The sequence below is a fragment of the Orcinus orca genome, chromosome 14, assembly GCF_937001465.1.
Source record: "Orcinus orca chromosome 14, mOrcOrc1.1, whole genome shotgun sequence".
Taxonomy (NCBI): Eukaryota; Metazoa; Chordata; class Mammalia; order Artiodactyla; family Delphinidae; genus Orcinus; species Orcinus orca.
Genome location: NC_064572.1, coordinates 41,446,043 through 41,467,203, shown reverse-complemented (window position 1 = coordinate 41,467,203; position 21,161 = coordinate 41,446,043). Strand labels below are relative to the sequence as shown.

The 21,161-nt window shown below is 48.4% G+C and overlaps 1 protein-coding gene across 2 annotated transcripts in view; it reads left to right on the top strand.

Annotated features, from left to right (window-relative positions):
* Window positions 1-21,161, top strand: part of GRID1 (glutamate ionotropic receptor delta type subunit 1) — a 666,827-nt gene that overhangs the window by 392,122 nt on the left and 253,544 nt on the right. For both annotated transcript variants that reach the window (XM_004273011.3, XM_033433944.2), the window contains exon 5: window positions 16,326-16,379. In XM_004273011.3, the coding sequence (XP_004273059.1) occupies window positions 16,326-16,379 (54 nt within the window). The remainder of the gene's footprint in view (window positions 1-16,325; window positions 16,380-21,161) is intronic.

The window sequence follows — 21,161 nt, the reverse complement described above, 5'->3', positions numbered from 1 at the left end:
CCAGGCCAGGATGGGCTTCTCAGTGCCCTGTTCACACTAACTGCATTTTCTGCTCTAAAAGACACACAAATATTTTACTAGAAAAGGTTTTAAAAAAAAAAAAAAAGAAATACTCTTCATCATACTTGTGCAGAAAGTGATGTGTGAAGTGGTTTTTTCTGAGAAGAACATATGATTTTGTTCATGTAAATATAGTGTACTGTGTACTAGAGACAGAAAAGAAGCCCTAAGTTTAGACTTTGCAGAAATCTTAGCCCCAGAGGGAAACATACGCACACCCCGAAATGTGCATGGTGCAGGGGCCACACATGTGAATCTAGGCTCTCAGAGGTATTGTGCAGACTCTAGCTTGGACCCATCCCTGGCCTGGTGGTACATCCTTCCGGTTGAACATGCTCCAGGTGAGCGGCTATCTCTGCTGTGGTTTTCTTGTGTTTTCTGTCTCTGTCAGTAGAGGTACTTCAAGCCACTATTTGGGGGCATACTGTGGGCACTTTGAACTCAGAGCCATTTGTCTGTATCCTTATTGTTATTTTTGAGGACAGAGGCATGTTTTGCACTCTGTTGCCTTCACCGTTTTGCTCATTTTCACTCTTCCTACCTACGGCTTCTTTCTTGCTTTGAGTCTATCCGAACCTTCTCACCTTTCCAGCCCAGTCCCTCCAAGAAGCCTTTTCCACGTCTGCTCTCACATCTCCCTGTCGGAGGCCCCTCGAGACAGCTCATCCATCCACAGGCTGCATGCACATCTGTTCTTCATACCTCTCTTCCCAACAGAACCGGTCTGATTGGGGTAGAGACATCGTCCATGGCTTCCCTTGTTGCCTTCAGCGTCAAGGACTTGCCTAGGAAACCCTCAGCCTGGATTTATGTTGAAGGAGTCCAGATTCCTGAATTCTACAGATTCTTAAATCTTTCATTCTTCTAGAGAGATGTGTTGATAAAAGTGAGCCAGTATGTTTGAACTATTCCTTCGAACAGGCTATTATAAATCCCCAAATCTCACACACATCCGATTGATATCATGTCATTCCTGAGGTTGCTGATGGTCTCCTTACCTTGGGTTGCCTGATGTATGGTCATTTAAATGGGCTGTGGAATGAAGTTGTTGGAGAAGAATCTGACATCCTTCCCCTCTAGGAGTGATAAACAGAGCATGAGCCCAAAATGTGCTTGTGGGTTTGATCAAGAATTCTCTATGAAATTGTACCTTTTCAGTTGCATGATCACCCAAAGAACACACCGCCCCAAACAGCCTCCAGGGGCTGTAGATAAGAGCAGAGAAGAGAGCTGTCCCTCTCTCATCCCAAAGTCTGGGTAGGCAGTCTTACCCTCCCAAAGCTTATGAAAGTAAATTCTTCATGAGAAGTTTTGGAGTTTGGGTTCTCAGCTAGCTTTCCAGGCTAACTGCAGAAAAAAAGGTGTTCCTTTTAATTCTAGTTTTGCCTGCAACTTGCCCTTTTTCATCAGCCCTGGCACAGGCCATGCTCATCCCTATTGTGCCCTCCTACAACCTCCTTGGATCAGTCAGTGTGCTCAGTTGCCAACAACAAAAACCTACTCTAGTTATCTTGAGCATAAAATGAACCTACTAACCTCTGACTGACTTCAGTTTTATTGATTTCTAATTGATGAGACAATTCTGATTTGTTGCCCATGTTTAATGCCTCTTTTCCTCAAACTATTTTAAAATGACAGTAAAGTTAAATGTTAAAAACCCACAAGGTCAAAGGCTACATGGGAGGAGACAACAGTTGGTGAGATCTTGGGGCTAGTTTTTGGAAAGTAGAGAGTGGGTGGAGGAAGGGTAACTGATTCAGCTGAGGTAAGGATGTTACAGCCTCAGTGCCTGATGATAAAGATGCTCATGGGAAGTGAGTTGGTTCTACCTTCTTGAAAGCCTTAGAACCCAGAGACCCCAGAAAGTAGGATGAGGCAGGTGGCAGAAACCAGCAGAAATTAAGCAGAGATTTGCATGGAGAGGAGTAGGACCTTTACTTCCTTTTCCTGATTTCAGAATGCCAGCAGCTGGAAGATACCCTTCAGGCAGGTTATTGGAAGAATCTTTTCTGGAGAACCTGAACTGGAGAAAAGACCTCCAGGAGCTGAAATTGTGGAGGAGAGAGGTGTCTTCCAATGCAAAAGCAGGGAAGCCCACCAATCCATCCATCCACAAGCTGCATTCATGCCCTTCAGTGAGCTTTTGAATGCCCCCCTTTATTTTTTTAATAGAAGTATAGTTGATTTACAATGTTGTGTTAATTTCTGCTGTGCAGCCTAGTAATTCAGTTATACATATATATATATATATTCTTTTTTAATATTCTTTTCCATTATGGTTTATCAAAGATATTGAATATAGTTCTCTGTGCTATACAGTAGAACCTTATTGTTTACCTATTCTTTACATAAAAGCTTACATCTGCTCACCCCAACCTCTCACTCCATCCCTCCCCCAACCCCCGCCCCCTTGACAACAACCAGTCTGTTCTCTATGCCCGTGATTCTGTTTCTGTTTCATAGGTAGGTTCATTTGTGTCATATTTTAGATTCCACATGTAAGTGATATCATATGGTATTTGTCTTTCTCTTTCTTACTTACTTCATTTAGTATGATAATCTCTAGTTGCATCCATCATGCTGCAGATGCCCCACTTTAAACATGAAAGAACAACCAGAGATTATTATGCATTTGAGGAATGTCTCTTATATGAAAGAGAGAGTACAAAACAAATATGAAAAAGGAATCCAGGGCCAAACTTAGTTTAGGGAACAGAAGAAAACATGAAAAACCATATCACTGATAATCTTAAAGAGATTAAAAATATTTTTTGCTTAAGACATAAACAGGATGCTATGTAGAAGAACAGAGAGCACAAAATAGCAACTGAAGGCAAAAAAGTAAATTAACTGAATTTTTAAAAGCCCAGTAGAAGTATTAGAGTTGAGGAAAGTAAGATCAAAAGTAAAGAGGTATAAAATTGGAGAGTAAACTTGAGAAAAATGAATGGTTTAGTCTAGAAAGTTCAATATTCTAACAGAAATCCTAGAGAAAGAACAGATAAAAATGGAGACAAGGCACATATCAAAGAAATAGACAAGAAAATGTTTTGGAACAAAAGGAATGTGTCTTCAGACCACAAAGTCCTATCAACCATTTATCTCTTAGCCAAAATAAAGGAAAAGAACACCCACCTCAAGGTACTTCAATGGCAAGTTTCAGAGCACCAGGGAGAGAGAAGAAGGGATGCAGAGAGAGAGAGAGAGAGGGAGAGGGAGAACGAAGAAAAGGAGGAGGGGAGGAGGAAGATGGGCAGGTGACATAAAGGGCACATGAATCAGAGTGACATCGGGATGCTTAGGAGTAATAATGGATGCAAGAAGCTACTGGAGAAGCGCTGTTTTTGCGGATGGGTTGGTACTACCCTATTATGTCTAAGTGAAACAATCAATCAAAGTGAGAGAGAAATTTTTTTAAGAAATTTCTGTACACGCATAGACTCACAAATGTACAGCCCATGCACCTTTTCTTGGAAGATGCTGTAGGATGAGCTTCAGAAAAAGAAAATAAAAACCAAAAAGATAGAAGTAAGTAATAACAAGTATAGAGACTCCAGCCAGCAGAACAGATAGGAAAGTCTCAGGGCAGTCCCTGGTCATCCAGCTGGAGAGCAGGGATCCGTACAGGAGCGGGGGAGAGAGGGCTCTGAGAGGCTGTCTCTGGGGCGAAAGGGAACTGAGAGTTGTTTTTGTATGGCTGAGCATTTGGACAAATATATTATAGAACTTGTATAAATACAAATAAAAGTAATTGCTAATGCAAGAAAAGCAGAAGTTGTATAACCAAGAAAATACTATAATCACAGTCTACTACCTGGCTTAGTAGGGAACAGTATTTTCATAATATCGTCTCACAGTTCTGGAGGCTTGAGGTCCAAGATTAAGGTGTCAGCAGGGTTGGTTTCTCCTGAGGCCTCCCTTCCTGGATTGTAGATGGTTGCCTTCTTTCTTTGTCCTCACGTGGCCTTTTCTCTGTGAGCTTGCATCCCTCATGCTTCTTATTCTTGTTATAAGGACACCAGCCAAATTGGATTAGGCCCATCTTAATGGCCTCATTTTAACTTAACTCTTTAAAGACCTTGCCTCTAAATACAATTACATTCCGAGGTCCTAGGGATTGGGGCTTCCACATATGAATATGGAGGGCCACAATTCACCCCATAACATTCCGAGGACATTTCTGTTAGTGTCCTTTTGTGATTCTTCAAGGTAGGGATATAAATCCAGTATATCTCAAACTTTCTCAGCATAGACTTTTTTTTTTTACAGGAGAACTTAGCATCTCCTAAGCCTTTTCCATTCCATAGAACACAATCTGGAAGCTCCCAATTCACAGGGTAAAAGCCAGGCTGCACTGCATAGCATAAGGCCCTGCTGATTGGGACCTGGCAGTATTTCAGTCCATAACTCATGCTTCATGCTACTGACCCTTACACCCCTGATTTTAAGCCACAGCATGACCAACAGTGAGGATGGTTCCCATGCACATTTAACTCCAGCTGATAGGTACTTGGGCCAGACAATGCCATGACTGCCTCACCAACAGGGCCTGGGCACAGTAAAGCTTGACATAGTGAGAAAGAACCTGCTGGAAAGAATGGGTGTGTGGTCTCAAGGGCTTCTCCACATGGCCAGTCTGACCTCTCTGGAATGCAGATCTGACCATACATATACCATCCTAACTTGCAAGGCAAGAAGAGGTTCTGGTCTGGCCATTTGGATAGCGCAGTGGCGTGACAGGGCAGGGTAGGGTGCATGGCATTCCAGGACTGGACAGGTGGGTGATGAGTTAGTCAATACACTCAGGGAAGAAAATGAAGCTTTAATTGAGGACCACCGTGGAAAAACATTGATTAGTAAAGGTTAGAGGATCGGCTACAGGGTCCTTTATACAAATTATATTTTCTGTACTATATCCATGAGCTAAGAAATCTCCATGGCTAATTTTGATTATAATTGATTTTTGCCTCACCTAATAACCTTAGAACCAAATCCTTATTCATAAGATGTGAAGATGTGACTCAACCACCATTCTTAACAAACTGAATGCCCCCTTTCACCTCCAGGCTTATACATGCTGTCTCTTTAGACTGGAAGACCCTCCCATCCCACCACTGCCCACCCCCAGCAGGGGGCTTCTACTTGCCAGGCAAGCGTTGGTATCTGGTTCCTGATTCACTGAAAGCCTCTCTATCACTGCACTTTCTCCCTTGGTCTAGTGGAATTCTCTCTCTTTGTGGCTTTGTCTCTCCCAGTCAGCTGGATTTATTCAAGGATGGGGCCCAAGACTGCCTCATCTCCATGTGCAGTATCCTTCTTAGCACCCGACACCTAGTAGGAGCCCAGGACATGCTTGCTAAATGGGTGGGTGTGTTCTGCTGTTGTCTCCCTCCCACCTGCTCATGGATTTTCCCGAGGGTGACATGTGCTTCTTTGACTTTTCCATCTCATTAATCCATGAAGTGGACAAGTCAGAGAATCCTGCTACCCTCCCTGGAGCCTCCATCATGTCTTGCTCTTTCCTCAGGAGGCCTCTGGGGTGGGTCCCTTTCTAGCCTGAGGCTTCTTGCTTTGTGCCGATGGCCCTTCCCCTGGGCCCTGTACTGCCAGCCGGACACTAGCCAGCACTTGGCCCTTCCCTGGGCCATGGCCAACGGGTACCAGGGAGGAGAGAGTCAAGATGCATCACGCCCACACTGAATGACCACCAGGGGAGGGGCTGAGCCCCTCATGAGCTTCCCTGTCCTTGGAGTCTGGTGGGACAGACAGCTAGTCCAGACATGGGGACAGGCTGTCTCGTGCCATCATGATTTGAGCTGTACCCTTGGGCTCTCCCACCTGGGCACAGATGATGCTATTCCTGTCTGTGACTCCAAAGAGCTGACCATGTAGTTATATACTAGTTTGTAAGCTTCACTTGCTTTTTCTATTAATACGGGATCATAAATGATCACCTTCTATGATGGTTACAGGAATTAGCGGCAATGTAGATTCAGGTTTACATTTTAGAATGAGCACCTTGGAGGCCATATGAAAAATCATGGAAAGAGGAGTGTGGATTTGAGGCAAGAATTTTTGAGAGCTACAATAATGACTATGCTGGGCATTTTGGTTTTTGATTCATTAATATTCTTTTTATTTGTGCCCCGTTTTCCCCCACAAAGCGAATGAATTACAATTATTTATGTGTGTGTATGTATATATTTGTGTATGCACACACCCACAGGAATAGGAATGTTTGGAGAGCTTAAAGTTTAAAATTGCCCTGGGGGTCAAGGTCATGCCTAATACCAAGATCAGTAGATGGAACCAGTGGGGTGCCTCAGATCAAGGCAGGTTGCAGGATGTCATTGTTTTTTCCACTCCAGGTACTGAGCTTGGAAGCCTTGTGTTCAGAGAGGTTTTTTTCTCCAAATGATGCCACCCCATGGGTAGGGCCTTTCCAGGTCCTTTGTGCAGGCAGTAGAGGTGGAGGGCGAGGCAGGTGGGCCACACCCCCGAGGATGAAGCACACGAGCATTTGGCTTTTACAGCTACTCTGCAGCACAGTGCAGAGTGACAGTGGCTTTACTGTTGGACTCAGAGGACTTCGTGTAAAAACTAAGCTCCTGGCCATGCCCAGGTCTGGGCCCCAACTCTACAGAGGCTTTGCATTTGGTGAGAATTTACATTGTGGATTCCTCCTCCCTCTTTTCTTTTCACTGAGTTTGCCACATCCTTTCTTCCTTAACTCCCCAAGACCTCGGAGCCCCACCCATGGACTCTGAATCACTTTCAGGGGATCCAGAGTCCAAGTGAGCCCCAAGATGAGCAGCTGTTTATACCCCAGCTCCCCAGCCCCCTGTCCCAACCCCAGCACAGAGTGTCTCCCTGGCTTTCCTGTGTCACAAATCAGCGACTTGTTTCCTGACAATTCCTGAGCCAGGGACCTCCTCCCCAGCACCCAGAGAAAGAAGCGGTTCTTGTCTCCAGAACTGAAAAGAAGAGATTTTTCTCCCTATTTCATTCTCCCAAAAGTCAGGCTCATAAAAAAGAATACAAATTACACCCAACAGCTCTTATCAGCTTGGTAAAGAATTGCTACTTTCAACATTATTGCCTTGAAAAGAATTCAAACGCTTCCATCTTTTAAAAACAATTTAGGTTGAGAAAAGGAATTAGATACGTGTGCAGAAATGGCTTGCCTGGCACAATTTGAAGGGGTCGCGGTATTAACCTTGAACGATGATGCTTTAATTGAGCAGCAGAGACAGTGTAGTTGTTCTCCCAGTGGACGTCCCGCTGTGGGTCTTGGTCTCTGGGGCTGACAGCCACACATGGGGGGGGGCAGGCCTCTGAGGCATTATGTGACCCAGTGGCACTAGGAGGGACTTTTCTGCCCCAAACGGTCCCCACCCCCTCCTTCAGCAGCATCTGATGCTGTGGGTCCCCAGAGCCAGTCTTTGGATGCGCACAGCGCCGGCTCAAAGCTCCAGTATGAACGCACAAATACCCGTGGGAGGGAGAGAAAAACATTTCTAATTAGTTTTCGACTTTTATTTGCTTATATCTGAAAATCGCTTGAAGCTGGAGCTGGACAGCAGAGTGTTTGAGAAATGGTTCAACGTAGCCACCTGCCACCCAAGAGCAGCATCCCCTGCCCCCTCAGGACCACGTGGTGAGACTGTTCACAGCCCACTGCGGAGACTGGCAGCTGCTCTCACCAAACCAGAGCAGGTGTAACTAAGCTCAGAAGCCATTTGTTCTGTTGTACACCCCAGTCTCCCAAAATGATTGTGTGGTAGCCTCCATGTGGCCAAGGGCCGGGTATACCTTTCTCTTCCATCAGATAAGATTGACAGAAAAGCTGGCTCCCATTCCCTCCCATTTGAACAGCTTGGGTGTCTGTGAGAGTGAGAACACAGAGGGCCTTATTTGGCTTCTCTGCCTTCCAGGTGGCAGGGAAATTATGGACCATTGATTAAAATCCAAGTATCCATCAGTTTCTACTCATCGGCACTGCCTGGCTTCACTTCTCCAAGTTGATCTTATTAAACAGATCGTGCCTGCGAGCAGACTCCATTTCATTTTTCTGCTGTTATTAACGCTTCCTCATAAATTGTCCACATGTAGCATATTCTGACTTTTTATTACAGTCAATTGCACCGCCTGTACAGCCCTGGAACCTGTCTCTGTTTCATCTGAAGGATCCACAAATGATCTGTAATGAATCTTCATCCCCCAGAGGCCGTGAGCTGGCCCTTCTGCCCTCTGTTCAAAGTGGGAAGTTTGAAAGTTTGGAAGAGCTGTTTATCTCAAACTTGGTAAACAGTGTGGACTGAGGGCAGGGAGGTCTCATGATTGATTAGAAATTTAGATCCATCAGATTTTTACATGTACTTAGTTATGCTTTTTTTTTTCCCAATAGCAACATAATAGTTTTTCTGAGATCAAAGCAAGTGTAAGAAACCAATCTCATGAACAGCACTCTCTCTCAGGTGTGATGGTAATATCTTTTTAAATACCATTGATGGACTAACCTAGTCCAGAACTTACTGTGTTGCTAAGCAGGATAGATGGGAACTTTCATCAGGAGGTTCAGAACTCAGCACAGGACTTCCCTGGTGGCGCAGTGTTTAAGAACCCGCTTGCCAATGCAGAGGACACGGATTTGAGCCCTGGTCCGGGAAGATCCCACATGTCGCGGAGCAACTAAGCCCATGTGCCACAACTACTGAAGCCTGCACACCTAGAGCCCGTGCTCCGCAACAAGAGAAGACACCACAGTGAGGGGACCGCACACTGCAACGAAGAGTAGCCCCCGCTCGGAAAACTAGAGAAAGCCCGTGAGCAGCAATGAAGACCCACACAGCCAAAAAAAACCAAAAAAAAGAACTCGGCACAAATGAAGAAATGATTACATTCCCACAAAAAAGCTCTAAAATCTGATCGTGTTGGCATCAGCTTCTAATGGTCACGATATCTTGCATTTATCCACCTTTCACATTCACTTCACTTCATTCTCAAGTTCTCACAGATGTGTAGAAAAAGGATGCTACTTTCAAATACAGGCAGGACTGACTTTGCACAACACAGTGTTAACTGGAAATTAAGTGCGTATTGATGCCGTGGGAAGCGAGGACACAGGCCCCTCATGCGTGGGTTTCCATTAGTTCAGTATCTACTGTGCAGAGTGATGGCTGCCTGTATGTCAGTATCCCTTTACACTGTACTGGGCTTCCTATTTATGCCCCTGACCTTCCTCATACTGAGCACCAGGGAAATATGCAGGTGCGTGAACCCACCATTCATTTCTTCCATAGACATCTTCTGAAGTTCACTGTCTGCCAGGGTTGCATGGTAACTGCACCAGACCTCGGCCCGTGAGGAGCTCACCTCTTGGTGATGGACTGGAAGCTGCTCTCCATATACAGAAACCCTTTGGCAACTGGAGGACCACCTGACCCAGGGGTTCTGGGGAGGGGTGGTGGAAGGAAACTCCAGAATCCAGGACCTGACTTTACAGAAGTCCCTGTGGCTCCACACGCCAAGCCTCATGACTGTCTGCATCGTCTTCCAGCTCAACTCTTGGTTTTTCATTAAACATCTCCAAAAAGTGCCAAGAATGAGTTTGTCTTTGTTTGGTCCCCGAGTCGGCATGATACACTCAAAAGTGCGTGGGATCTGACATCTGAAAGGCTTGATTATGCTGCCTCGGTTGCACTGACTTGCTGGGAGACTTTGGGTAAGTTTCCCCATCTGTAGGCTCAGAACCTCTGTCAGTGGGCTGTTGTGAGACTCAGGGAGGTTTCATGTGCAGAGGGCTTAGCTCCGGGTCAGGTGGCAGAGTTGTTCAGTGAGTGTCAGTGATTGGACCCAGCCTGCAAGCAACCCTCACCTCCATCCAGCCTCTCCCAGCCAGAGCGCTCCCTGAACTCCCAGGCCACAGGCTGAGCTCTCCCTCAGCAAAAACACCCTCTTATTGTCCCAGAGTTATGTTTGGAAGCTATGCAAGATTAATTCTGCCACACCTTCCCCAGATGGCTTTGTGTAGCTGGGGTGATTTCCTTGTCTCCACCATCCTCCAGCAAACCCCCCTTCTGTCCCCCGACACACACACGTGTACTCAGGTGGCTGAATTTCCTGCTCCCACCAAGGGTGAGGGCCCTGGGCCTCAAGGAAGCTCTAGCAGAACGATGGGTGAGGTGGGAACAGAAACCTCACACTTGGTCAGGAGGTACCATCTATTGGGAAGGGTCTGGGAGAGGAAACTGGGAAAGAGACCCACATAGGGCCCAAGATTCCCCAATAAGCTCTAGGAGGAAGGATGGAGCCAGAAGTAGGAGCCATGGGAGACTGGGGGAGATCCTTAAGGCAGTTTTCTGGTGAAAGGAAGGCTCCAAGAGGTTCTAGAGAAAAGGCTGGAGTACAGAGGGCCAGAAAGTATCTGAGCCAGAAGTTCAGGCCCTTTTCCCAAGAAGGCAGCCCCTGGGAAGGATGGTGTGGCCTGACCTAGTGATAACTGCCCTTTATGGGGTTCCTCATGGTGGTTCTGGGCATATCTTATGAAACTCGGGCCTCATGGTGGCTGCTTTGCTGATTTCCTTATAAATGGGCTCCTGAAATTGTCCGTCGTCTCGCCATCAGCTACTCCCCTTCCTTGCAAATCGGGGGCATTGCACCCGCTCGTGCTTCAGAGGGGTGACATCGCACAGAGAGAATTGTTCCTAAATAGCATGTTGTTGCAACGGCAGCAGTGGGTCTTTAAAGTTAGCTCAGTGTCTTTCCTGGGAAAATGCCAGGCCCCAGGCTCCATGGGGGGAATGTTCTGAAATGTTAGAGTTGGGGTTTTAAAAAGATGCTAGTCAGTGACAAGCGTTCATTATCTCAGGCTCCCAGTGTTGGGGGTGGGGGTGGGGGTGGGGGATGCTGGATAAGTGGCCAACAATTAACACGTACGTGATATTCAGTGGCATTTGCACGTTGTAAAATAAATCCTCAGCGATGTTGCTGGAAGGCTTGCATGTGGAGGTTTTTTCCACTCCATTTACTATTCCTTGAGGCCAAGATCAAGTGAAACAGCCTCAGACTTGAGAACGGCAAGTGGTACAATGGTCTCATACTTAGGAGGATAAGTTAACCTGGGAAGGAAGGCACCGCGGCTAGTAAGGCCATTTTCTTAGATATGAATAAAAGGTCATTTTGTTCCCATAGTCAGAGGGCCAGGCTCAAAGGCTCGTACATTTGCTCTGACTGTTGTCCAGGCCTTTTAGGGAGCCGCATTATCAAGGGAAAGGAACATAGGCTTTGGGGACAGATGGACCTGAGTTCAAATCCAGTCTCTACTAACAGAGGGGCTCGTGCAAGATCCGAGTCTAGATCTAGATCTTAGCTCCTCGGCTGTGAAATGGGGATGAGAACCCACCTGGCTCCTTAGGGTGTTGAGAACCAGGCAAGACCCGTGGCTTGTCAAGTGGACGGGTTGTATTGAAGTGTCTGGCTGGTGCTTGATAAAAGCAGGCTCTTGTCGCCCTTGGAAATGGCTGCAACTTGGTTCTGCATGAAAGACTGAGAACACAGAGGAAAGGGAACAGGCTGGAGGTGCTTCCTCTGATCCCTCAGAACTCCTGTCTTCTCTGCTTCCATCCAGATGTTTGCATATTAGCACGGAGCCTCACTTCCACGTGTTCGCAGCCCCTTCCAGGCGAGCTGCCCCACACATCCCATTCCTGGCAGTGCTAGGGGCTGCTGTCATTTTGGGAGCCAGGAGCTGGGGTTTGGTCTGCCTCTACTTCTCTATGGAAACTGTGGGATCAAGGTGGCTGGGTGTTCAGGACAGCATCTAAATGTCCCCTGGCGCCTGGCAAGCCTGCAGGGATGGTGTGTCCTGCATCACTTATACTCTGGCTCCATAGATGCGACTGGCCATAGGAAAAGGCACCCTGAGGTTCGGACAGGGGCTGCTGCTCACGGACGAGGGGACGCATTCCCTCCTCCAGGTGTGGGTGTGGGAAGAACAGCTGCCTTCCGCTTCCTTTAACAGGGGTCCACCTATGACAGTGCACTTATCTCTCAAAAGGGTGGTATGTGGGTGTCAGAACAAGGGCAGATGTCCAGTTCTGCCTCTGCCAGTGATGTCCCTTCCCACTGGCTGTCTCTGTCCACCATCCCAGCTCTTAGCCTGGGCTACATGCCACCTGAAGCATTTTGGGTCTCCTATTCAAAAGGGGCTAAAACAGGAGTCAGCATGATTCTTTAGAAGTTCCTACCTCCTCAGTTCTTCTTCTAAAGTTCTCCACTTGCCACTCTATTGAGGGACCCCAGGAGGCAGGCCTTTGGGCTCTGATGGTCTGGCATAGCCTTTCAGGGACTCAAAGCATTGACCTAAGCAGGGCTGCCTGTGCTGTGCCGAGGCATTGCGCCACTGAGGGCATCCCTTGGGTTCATTGAGACCTAGTTTCCAGGGACTGTGCGGAGCTCCTGAAGTTGCTCAGGACTCCACCACCTGCCACTGCATTATTTAGTGGGGAGTTTCACAGCCATGGTGCCCCGTTCCAGGAGAGAAGCCCGTTTGCAGGAAGCCAGCCTCCCTACCTGCAGTGAGCAAGTGACCAGGAGCCCAGCTGGAGCGGAAGGCCAGCTCCACTCCCTGCCTACCCATGGAAGGAAGGGCCTGCCCTTATTTCTCTAGTTGGTCCAGCACTCCTCTGCAGATGCCAGCGGTGTTTTGCAGTGGTAAACCCGCAGCGTGGCTGGGGTGAGGGGAGGCCCCACTGTGCTGCCCTGAAGGGTCTATGGACTCATAGAGGAGGCAGTGCTGACCATACCTGCGTGTTTGTTATTGGTCTGTTGGCTCCACAGCGGCATGGACGAGACTCCTGGCTCACACCCGTGTGCAGGAGAGTTAGGGCAGCTGCTGTGTGTGTCTGGTGCCGTCTGTTGACTGAAAGAAGGAACACATGAGAGATGACCCACTTCTACACATTCAGAAGAGACCATCGAAGGACAACCAGGCAGGAGACGTGAGTGGGAGGCGTAGGGAGGGCCTTCGTGTTCACTGACCATCCATAGTGAGCTGCTTTCTGGGCTGGATGCTTCACCCGCAATTTCATTTAATTCTCACAGTAACTTTAAGATAGGAGGGGTTTGTCTCAGGTTGGGTCCCCCGAAGCAGACTTCGGGGCAAGAGTGTGTGTGACAGTGATTTAGTAAGAAGTGTTCCCAGGGGAATTAAGAAAAAAAAAACCTGGCTGGGGAGTGGGAACGTGGAACAGGGAAGTGAAAGCAGCCAGCGAGGGTGCATGAGCGAGGTCGTGTGGGCGAGCCCCACAGAGGGGATCCGGAAACAGCTGAGCCCACGCTCTGAGCAGCCCCCATCAGGGAACAGGGCAGCTGGGGTTTGGGTATATGGTACCCTCAGTCCTTGGTGAGCGTGTACATTTTCCCGAGTGCCAAGGAAGGTTCGGACAGCTGGCCACAGTGCCTGCCATTGGCATTGAACGCATACGGGGAGCCACTGGGCTCCGAATGCCTAATGGGATTTGAGGGGGACCAGGGCGGAGTGTCAATAGTACTGCTGGCCGCCGAACACCCTGTATGCGTGGGACTGCCGCTCAGAGAGGTGGAGTAGCTCACCCAGGAGCCCTCAGCTAAGCAGAGGCAGACCTGGGATTCGACCGTCCTGTGCTTGCCTGCCCCCTCCTTACCTTGCTGGCTCTGAGGTGAAAGGGAGGTCTTGGCGGCCTCCACCTGCCTCAGACATGGCTGGGGAAAGGATGGCACTTAGAAGGGGACACGTCCACTGGGCTGGGAACATTTAGGGCTCTGCCCACGGAGCTGGCAGCTCTCCAGCCATCAGGGGGGAGGGGTGTTCTTGCTAAATCTGCAGTCGCTTCTCCTCACCATCTATCTCAGCTTCTGTGGGAGTTGCACCCTCTGGAAAAGGCTGTAGCCAAGTGCTGTTTATCTCCGTGTGGGGAAAAGAGGCTTAACAAATTAGCTAATTAATTGGTGAGGGGGAAAGTAGGACAGGAAAGTTGGCCAGTTGTCCTGTGGGGTTTTCTGATCAATTCTTTCCATCATTATCTTCCACGCATGAGGATGAGACCAGGTGGGAAGATGCCTTAATGTAGCCAGGGCTCCCACCTGCTTCCTGGGATGTCCTGGCAACTGAGTCAGGTCCTCTGCACTGCTGGCTCCTGCAGGGACATTGGAGGACCTCTCACCTGTACAGGTGCACCTATACCTTCAGATTCACAGAACTATACATTCTGGCTCCAGAGGCTAAGAGTCAGGGTTCAGAGCTCTGAAACAACACAGCATGTCAGGCACGTGACTATTCCCAATGAGTTAGGAATCCAAGGAGTGCGGCCCAGGATCTGCATTCTTAAAAGCTCCCTAGGAGGTTCTTACATGCAGCCAGACTTGAGACTCATGGCTGCAGAATGCCAGTGCATGATGGTGTGCTACCCCTCACCTGTGGTCAGCCTCCATGTTGATACGTACATACATATATGGCCCTGCTATCTGCCTTCCATGCAGGCATTTCCACAGTGAGATCTTGTTGCTCCGGCAACCCATTCCATCTTGAACTCCTTGGAAAGTCAGGAACTTCTCTTCTGTATTGAGTTGATATCTGCTCCCCTGAGTACTGGAGCCTTTGGTGCCAAATCAACTCTCAGAGGCTGCAAAGAGCAATTCCAGCCTCTCTTGCACACCTGCACTGTCCCTGGTGACTGTAACTGGCCATCAGTTTTCACTGTCCCATTCTATGACCGCTTCCAGTCTGGAGTGCCCCCTATCATGCAGGGTGGCCCAGTAGTCAACCCCCCAAGGGGTAGCACAGACCCCCAGCCCCTTGGGTTACTGGAGCAGGGAGGCTCCTTACCACTCTGTGACTCATCTGTTAAGAAGAATGAATCAGATCTCTGTGTACTGAAGAGGAAAGATATTTTTGATACACTAAGTCAAAAATGACAGTTGTAACCTGATGTGTATTTCATGATCCCATTTTAATTAAAACATCTGTCTGATAAGTGTATGTAGACACATACATGCAGGTATGACTGAAAACTTCTGGAAGGGGCCATTGGGAACAATCTCTGGGGGATGAATTTGGAGGGATATATGGGGTGTTTTCACTACTTTAGTGCATTAAAAAATGGGGCAGGTTTATGGGATAATTTTGAACATTTAAATTTTTCTGTATTTTTCCAAATAAAAAGAGTGACAAAAATTACATTAAGAAATACCAAAAAAAGTAAAAATAAAAGAGGACTACAATCTGAGCTCTCTCCCAGGTTCGTAGATGGCCTGGAACAGTGCCTGGCACTCAGCAGTATTTGGCTCGTGCTAACTGTGAGTATTCTTACAGGACAGGCTTGAAAACTACCAGTTCCTCCTCTTTTTCAATCTGTTGGATTTCCAATTAAAAAAGGGAGAGAGCACTCATGAAAACATACGAGAAACAAAATAAGTAACTGGGTCCTATCTGCTTCGCCCTCCTGTACTTCATTCATATCTTCAACAACTGTATTCATTTATATATTGAACACCTACTATGTGCTGGTTATAGTGTAAGGTTTTGAGACACAAATGTGACAGCCACAGATGTGGCCCCTGACCTCATGGAGACCCCCAACTTGGTGAAGGCGATAGATAATAAAAAATAAATAAGCTGATAATTATTCAAGTACAGACATGGCAAGTGCTATAAAGAAATAGAACAAAATGCTCTAAGAGAGAATGATGGGGATGGGGGTCACTGCCCCGGAGCAAAAAAGAGCCAGTTCTAGGGTCCTTGATGGGTTCTTTAGATCTGAAGGCAGCTCAGAGCCCCAGCTGTGAGCTGCCATCTTCCTGGGTGTTGTTCAGCTAGGCTGGACAAGCTACTGTAAATCCCTTGTTCCAGATTCCTGATTCTCTAGCCTCAGGCAGCAATGAGACATTCCTCCCTGAGCACCCCTCCAGAAAGGTGTTTGCAGGCATTCTCCAAGAGGAGAGAGGGGAGGGATGTCCCCGCCCATGGCCCTGTGACGCCTACTGGAACTGGACTGGCGCATGAGAGCTCCGAAGAACAGCAGGAAATCAGATGTCCATGTTCAAATGATGCGTCTCGTAGCTAAGGCAGCCAGAGCTGACCTCAGGGGAACAGCGTGCTTTGTGCGGAAAAAATTTTCCAGGAACAATGTTTATCAAACTCCACCTCGGCAGTCATCCTGTGCATCTGCCATCTTCTGGCTTGCTTCTGGTCATGTTTTCTTTTTTCTCTCTCTCTCTCTCTGCAGGCCGTGGAGACCAACCTGGCTTCCAAGGACAGCCACTGGGTCTTTGTGAATGAGGTAAGAGCCCCAGAATGGTGAGGGGCGTGGCCTGCACTGAGCCCCCACCCCTTGGGAAAGTGCAGAGTGATCCTTGGTGCTGGAATAGATTCCAGGGCTCCACCGTGCAAGACAACAGGTGAGAGAGGTAAACAGAACTTGCCAAGATACTCAGCCGGAGCAGGTGGAAACCAGGGGAAGAGTGGAGATCTGAGTCCAGGAGGAAGTCAAGAGTCCGTGAGAAGTGGCGTCAGGCATTAGATGTACAGGGTGAGGGGAGGTTACCAGTCAGGGGTCAGAGACCGGAGAGATGAGGGCGGGTTAGAAAATGGGGTGCAGAGGGGGTGGACAAAGGAATGCAGAGGGGATGGAGGCTGCATTTCCTGCAGGAGGTTGAAGGTATGTGTGTTATGTGACTCTGTGTGATGGTGTGTATATAAGAGTGCATGGGTGTGAGTGTGTAACTGTATATATTTGTGAGAGTGTGGATGTGTGTGCATAAGTGTGTGTGTGCATGTCAGTATGCGTATATGTGTATGCGTATAGGTGTGTGTGTGTATGTGTGTGCACACCTCCTGTGCAGCTGGTCAGGGCACAGTTCAGTGGAACCATTTAAAGGGGGTAAATGGGAAATCTCTCCCATGACTGGCCATTCCACTGGTTTGGGTCCTGGGAGGAATGGGCACACCAAGGTTTCACTGCAGCCTGGTCTGTTCTCCACCAATTACACCGTAACTTGTCCTGGCCACCTCCACGCTGCAAACATTACACGGGAGTGGCCTGTGATGCCATGCCCTCTGCCCGCACATCCATTCGGGAAGCACCCACCAGGGCAGCCTGGTGACCCTAGCCAGCTATTAACACAGCTGACTCTAGAAAGTGCTTCCTGGCACGGGCTTTCATCAGCCCTGTGGCCTTCCGTTGCTCCTAAATTAACTGATCGATTTCTAATGGCCACATACTAGAAGATGCAAGGTTTATTGTGCAGGTAATTTATGCTTTTATGATGTGTGTTTCTTCATCGGCTCAGTGCTACTATGGCTGAAAGAGCTTGGGGTGGCTGATTTTATAATTTTGCAGGTAGTATCTGATAGTAACTGCTTGCAAGGCCCACTTTTCGAGGTTTGTCCATAAATGCATATCTTATTAGCGCCACGTCTACACGGGCCGATGGGAGACATGCGAGGTAACTGCCCCTTGCCCTCGGGTTGCGGGTGGTTGTGCTGGTGATTAGGAGAAGGGACGTGACAGCCGCCTCCCCTTTCTTCAGAGCCTGACAGAGTCCCCCATGGTCCCTGGGAAGTTCGATCCTCTGGGCTTTGCCATCGTCTTTATAGGTTTCTTTTGTTTTGGGGGAAGGACGCATTCTGTGTACCACTTAAGGCAAATATGTAGTGCTGGCTTTATTTTAGGGTGGCTCCTCCAAATTGGATAGCCAGTGTTTCTCTATTGCCAGTCTTCCAAAAGTGCTCTATTTTTACATTTCTAACTTATTTCCTGCTTCCTCCCCTGCATCCCGACCCACTCCCAGGGCCCTCTTGTCTGTCCCTCTTTTTCCCTTGCGAGGGCTGGGGTTAACACTAGCCAATGTGAAGTGCTCCCAGGGCATTGCCGGGGCAGCTGGAACCCAGGACTTACTTAGTGCCACTGGGAGGCATCAGGTGTGGGCACACCTGTCAGAGCCACACTGGAACAGCCTCACCCAAGAGGATGGCTGTGTTCCACCCCAGTCATCAGTGCACCGCACTGTGAGCTGGCACACCAGTCATGTGACTGTCCCTGGGATAAGTGTGTCCTCCTCCGGAAGTGACCTCCCTCTTACTTGGTTTCCTTTTCTATGGGGAGGTCAAGCACTTGTCAGGGCATTTTGTGTCTGTTAACACCCTTATCTTCATCAACAGCCCTGTATGTCAGTTATTACCATGCTCTTTTTGCAGATGGGAAAAGGGAGGCTCAAGAGGTTAAATCACTTGCTCAAGGTCATACACTGTTGAATGGTGCATTTGGGATTCTGTATGATGACTGTCTGGTTCCAGAGCCCTTTCCACCAAAGGGCACCATCATGCATGTGGCCCTGACAACGATCCTTAACCTATGGTCAGGGTCTAATTCAATAAGGTCAGTCAGTAGGGCTCAGGTATGCATACTGACAGGGACACTCTTGGGCTGGCCTTGGTGTCAGCTCGTGGACATTCCTGAAGCCTGCGATCTAAAGGTGGGTCCTTTTGTAAAGCTTTGACCCTTAGACCCCAGTGTGGCCTCTGGTTAATGGCTAAGATGTTCTCTAAATTGACTTATCCTTAGGAGCTAGCCATATTCAGAACTGCTGTTTCCTATTACAGCATGGCCCCATTGGGAACAAGTCCTTTTATTCTTATGACAGATTTCCAGGCTTTATTCAAAGAGCCACAGACAGATATTTTCCCAGTTGCTTTTCCGTTTATCAGATGTGATGGCTAGGAAAAAATAAAATAGGAAAAAAAGAGGAGCAGGCATTTGGTAGCTCCAACACTGTCTCCAGAATCCAGCATCTACACCGGGGCCCCATCTTCCCTCTTCCTGAGCTGCTCCCCACTTCCCTGGAGGAAGTTCAGTCCATCAGATGAGCTCAGGTCTGTGCCTCTTCCTACCACGTTTTTCTCCAAGGCGGTCCTCCGACTCCACCCCCTGCTTCCCTCCTTCCTTACAGGCTCTGTCCTCCAGTTTCTCTCTCTGTATTTGACTTTCTTAATATATTTTCCTGGATTCAAGATAAACATTCAAGGGCACATATTTTTGTTTGCTTTCTTCATGCAGTGGTTTTCTTAATATGTCTACGGTACCCCTTCACCAGTGAATATTGGTGTTGCATGTTACAAGGCTGTTTTATTTGGAGAAGGGGTAATTGGTTACAGAGAAAGGTTTGTGAGTATGTGAGCCTCACTGACAATTTCTACAGGTCTCTGGGCTCCACTGTGGGGACACTGGCAAGCAGGTGTGCTTTGGGGTGTAAACTCTATTTTTATTGATTGATTAAATTACACGTTAGTTTGGAGGAGGATGGGGGATTCAAAAGAATGTGTGGAAAGCAAATTTAAACGTTAGTCAAGGTGGCCACAAGGCCGTGAGTCCCTTGAGGACGTGGTCAGAATCCAGCTCACCACTGAATCCCCAATACCCCATGCAAAGAGTAGATTCTTGAAAAGGTTTGGTTGCAGGCAAGTCGATGTACTTAGGATAGGGTAGAACAAGTTGCTTTGAATAGTACTTCCCAGCCAGCCTCTGAGAAAAGACAAAGGCAACAATTAAGATGGGGGGCTCAGGGATGGAGGGGACAGCTCTGGGTCATTCATCGGAAGCTACCAGTTCAGGACCAGTCAGACTTGGCTTTGGCTCCCAGAACCTCTTTATCAGCTCGTCTGGAGAGCTTCCTGTCCACGTGGCTCTGGCCCAGTGATGCACAGGTGTCCTTAGTGCTGGGTGGAGTCAGGACGCAGTGGAGAATGCCCTCCTGAGAGGCTCTGTGTCCAGGCAGGACACATCTGCCTCATAGCCTGGCCTCTTGGGAACTTTTTGGAGGAAATTCTTTTATGGAATATGTCTGTCTCTCCAGCCTCTTCCAGAACCATCTGTGAAGGGGACTTGAAGCACTCCATTTGTTACTGGACAGCTCTCATGGTTAGACTAGTTCCTCCAGACATAGAAACAAAAGCAAGCTTTGCTGGAAATGGTTCAAGAAATGCAGAAGCACATGCATAACCCTTGCACTTAGGTTTTGTCAGCAAGTGATGCTCTGAGCTGTGTTCTGTGGCTCAGCAGGGGCCCAGGGGGAGGTGGGCTCTAGGAGGGAGGAGTCGCATCCGGCAGGCCCTCACTCCCTGCCTCCTTGCCAGCCTAGGTTCATGACGCCCACATCCCATATCTTTGTTCTCTGAGCTCCAGACCCACGGATCGAGATGCCTTCTGGACTCAGCCACTTGGAAGCCCCATGACCACCTCCAGCTCAGTGCGTCTCTCTCTGAACTCATGATCCTCCCCCTAACCTGGTTCTCACCCAGTGCTCCAATCCCAGGGACCGGTGTCTCCATCCTATTTGTTGGCTCCCTAGCCAGTGGAGAAAAGCCCACATCCTGCTCCCTGCCTCAGAACCTGCTCCAGGATGACCCCGTCACACCTTTCCGTGCTTTTTTACTTCTTACCCTCTGCCCACTCTCCCGTGGCTCATCCATGCAAGCAGTGGGTGACTTGTTGTTTCCTCTATTTATTTTCCTCTCCTGGCTCTGGACCTTTGCTAGGATTTTCCTTTGTTCCTGGAATGCCTGTCTCTGACTATCAAGGACTTACCTTTCCTGCATGAGTTTGCTAAACATTGCCTCTGCCCAAAGGTCTTCCTGGATTTCCCAGTAGGGTTATTCCTTCTCCTGGCGTCCTGTACTCCTCACCCCAGTTATGCTGTGTTGGGACCTTGATGCATGTGCCTGGCTTCCTGAACAGCCTATAAGTGAGGGCTGGACCTTCTTTCTGTCAAGCTCCCTAGAGCCCCCAGCATGAGGGGCTCACACACACAGGAGGTGCTGGGTTAAGCCTCCTGCTCTGCATCTGCCTCCTGCTTCCTCACCTTGTTTAATTGCCTACGTGTAGAGGAAGAGGCATTTATAACCTCCCAATCCTTCAGGAACTCAGAAAGCTGTGATCCTGCTTCATGAGCTGCCGCTGTCAGCACCTCATGTTCCCTTGCATCTCCTTTTCCTGTGCCTGCATTTCAAGTCCTGTGGGGTACAAGCTCTTCCTCTCGGGCACACAGGCTCCCCTGTGCCCTGGACA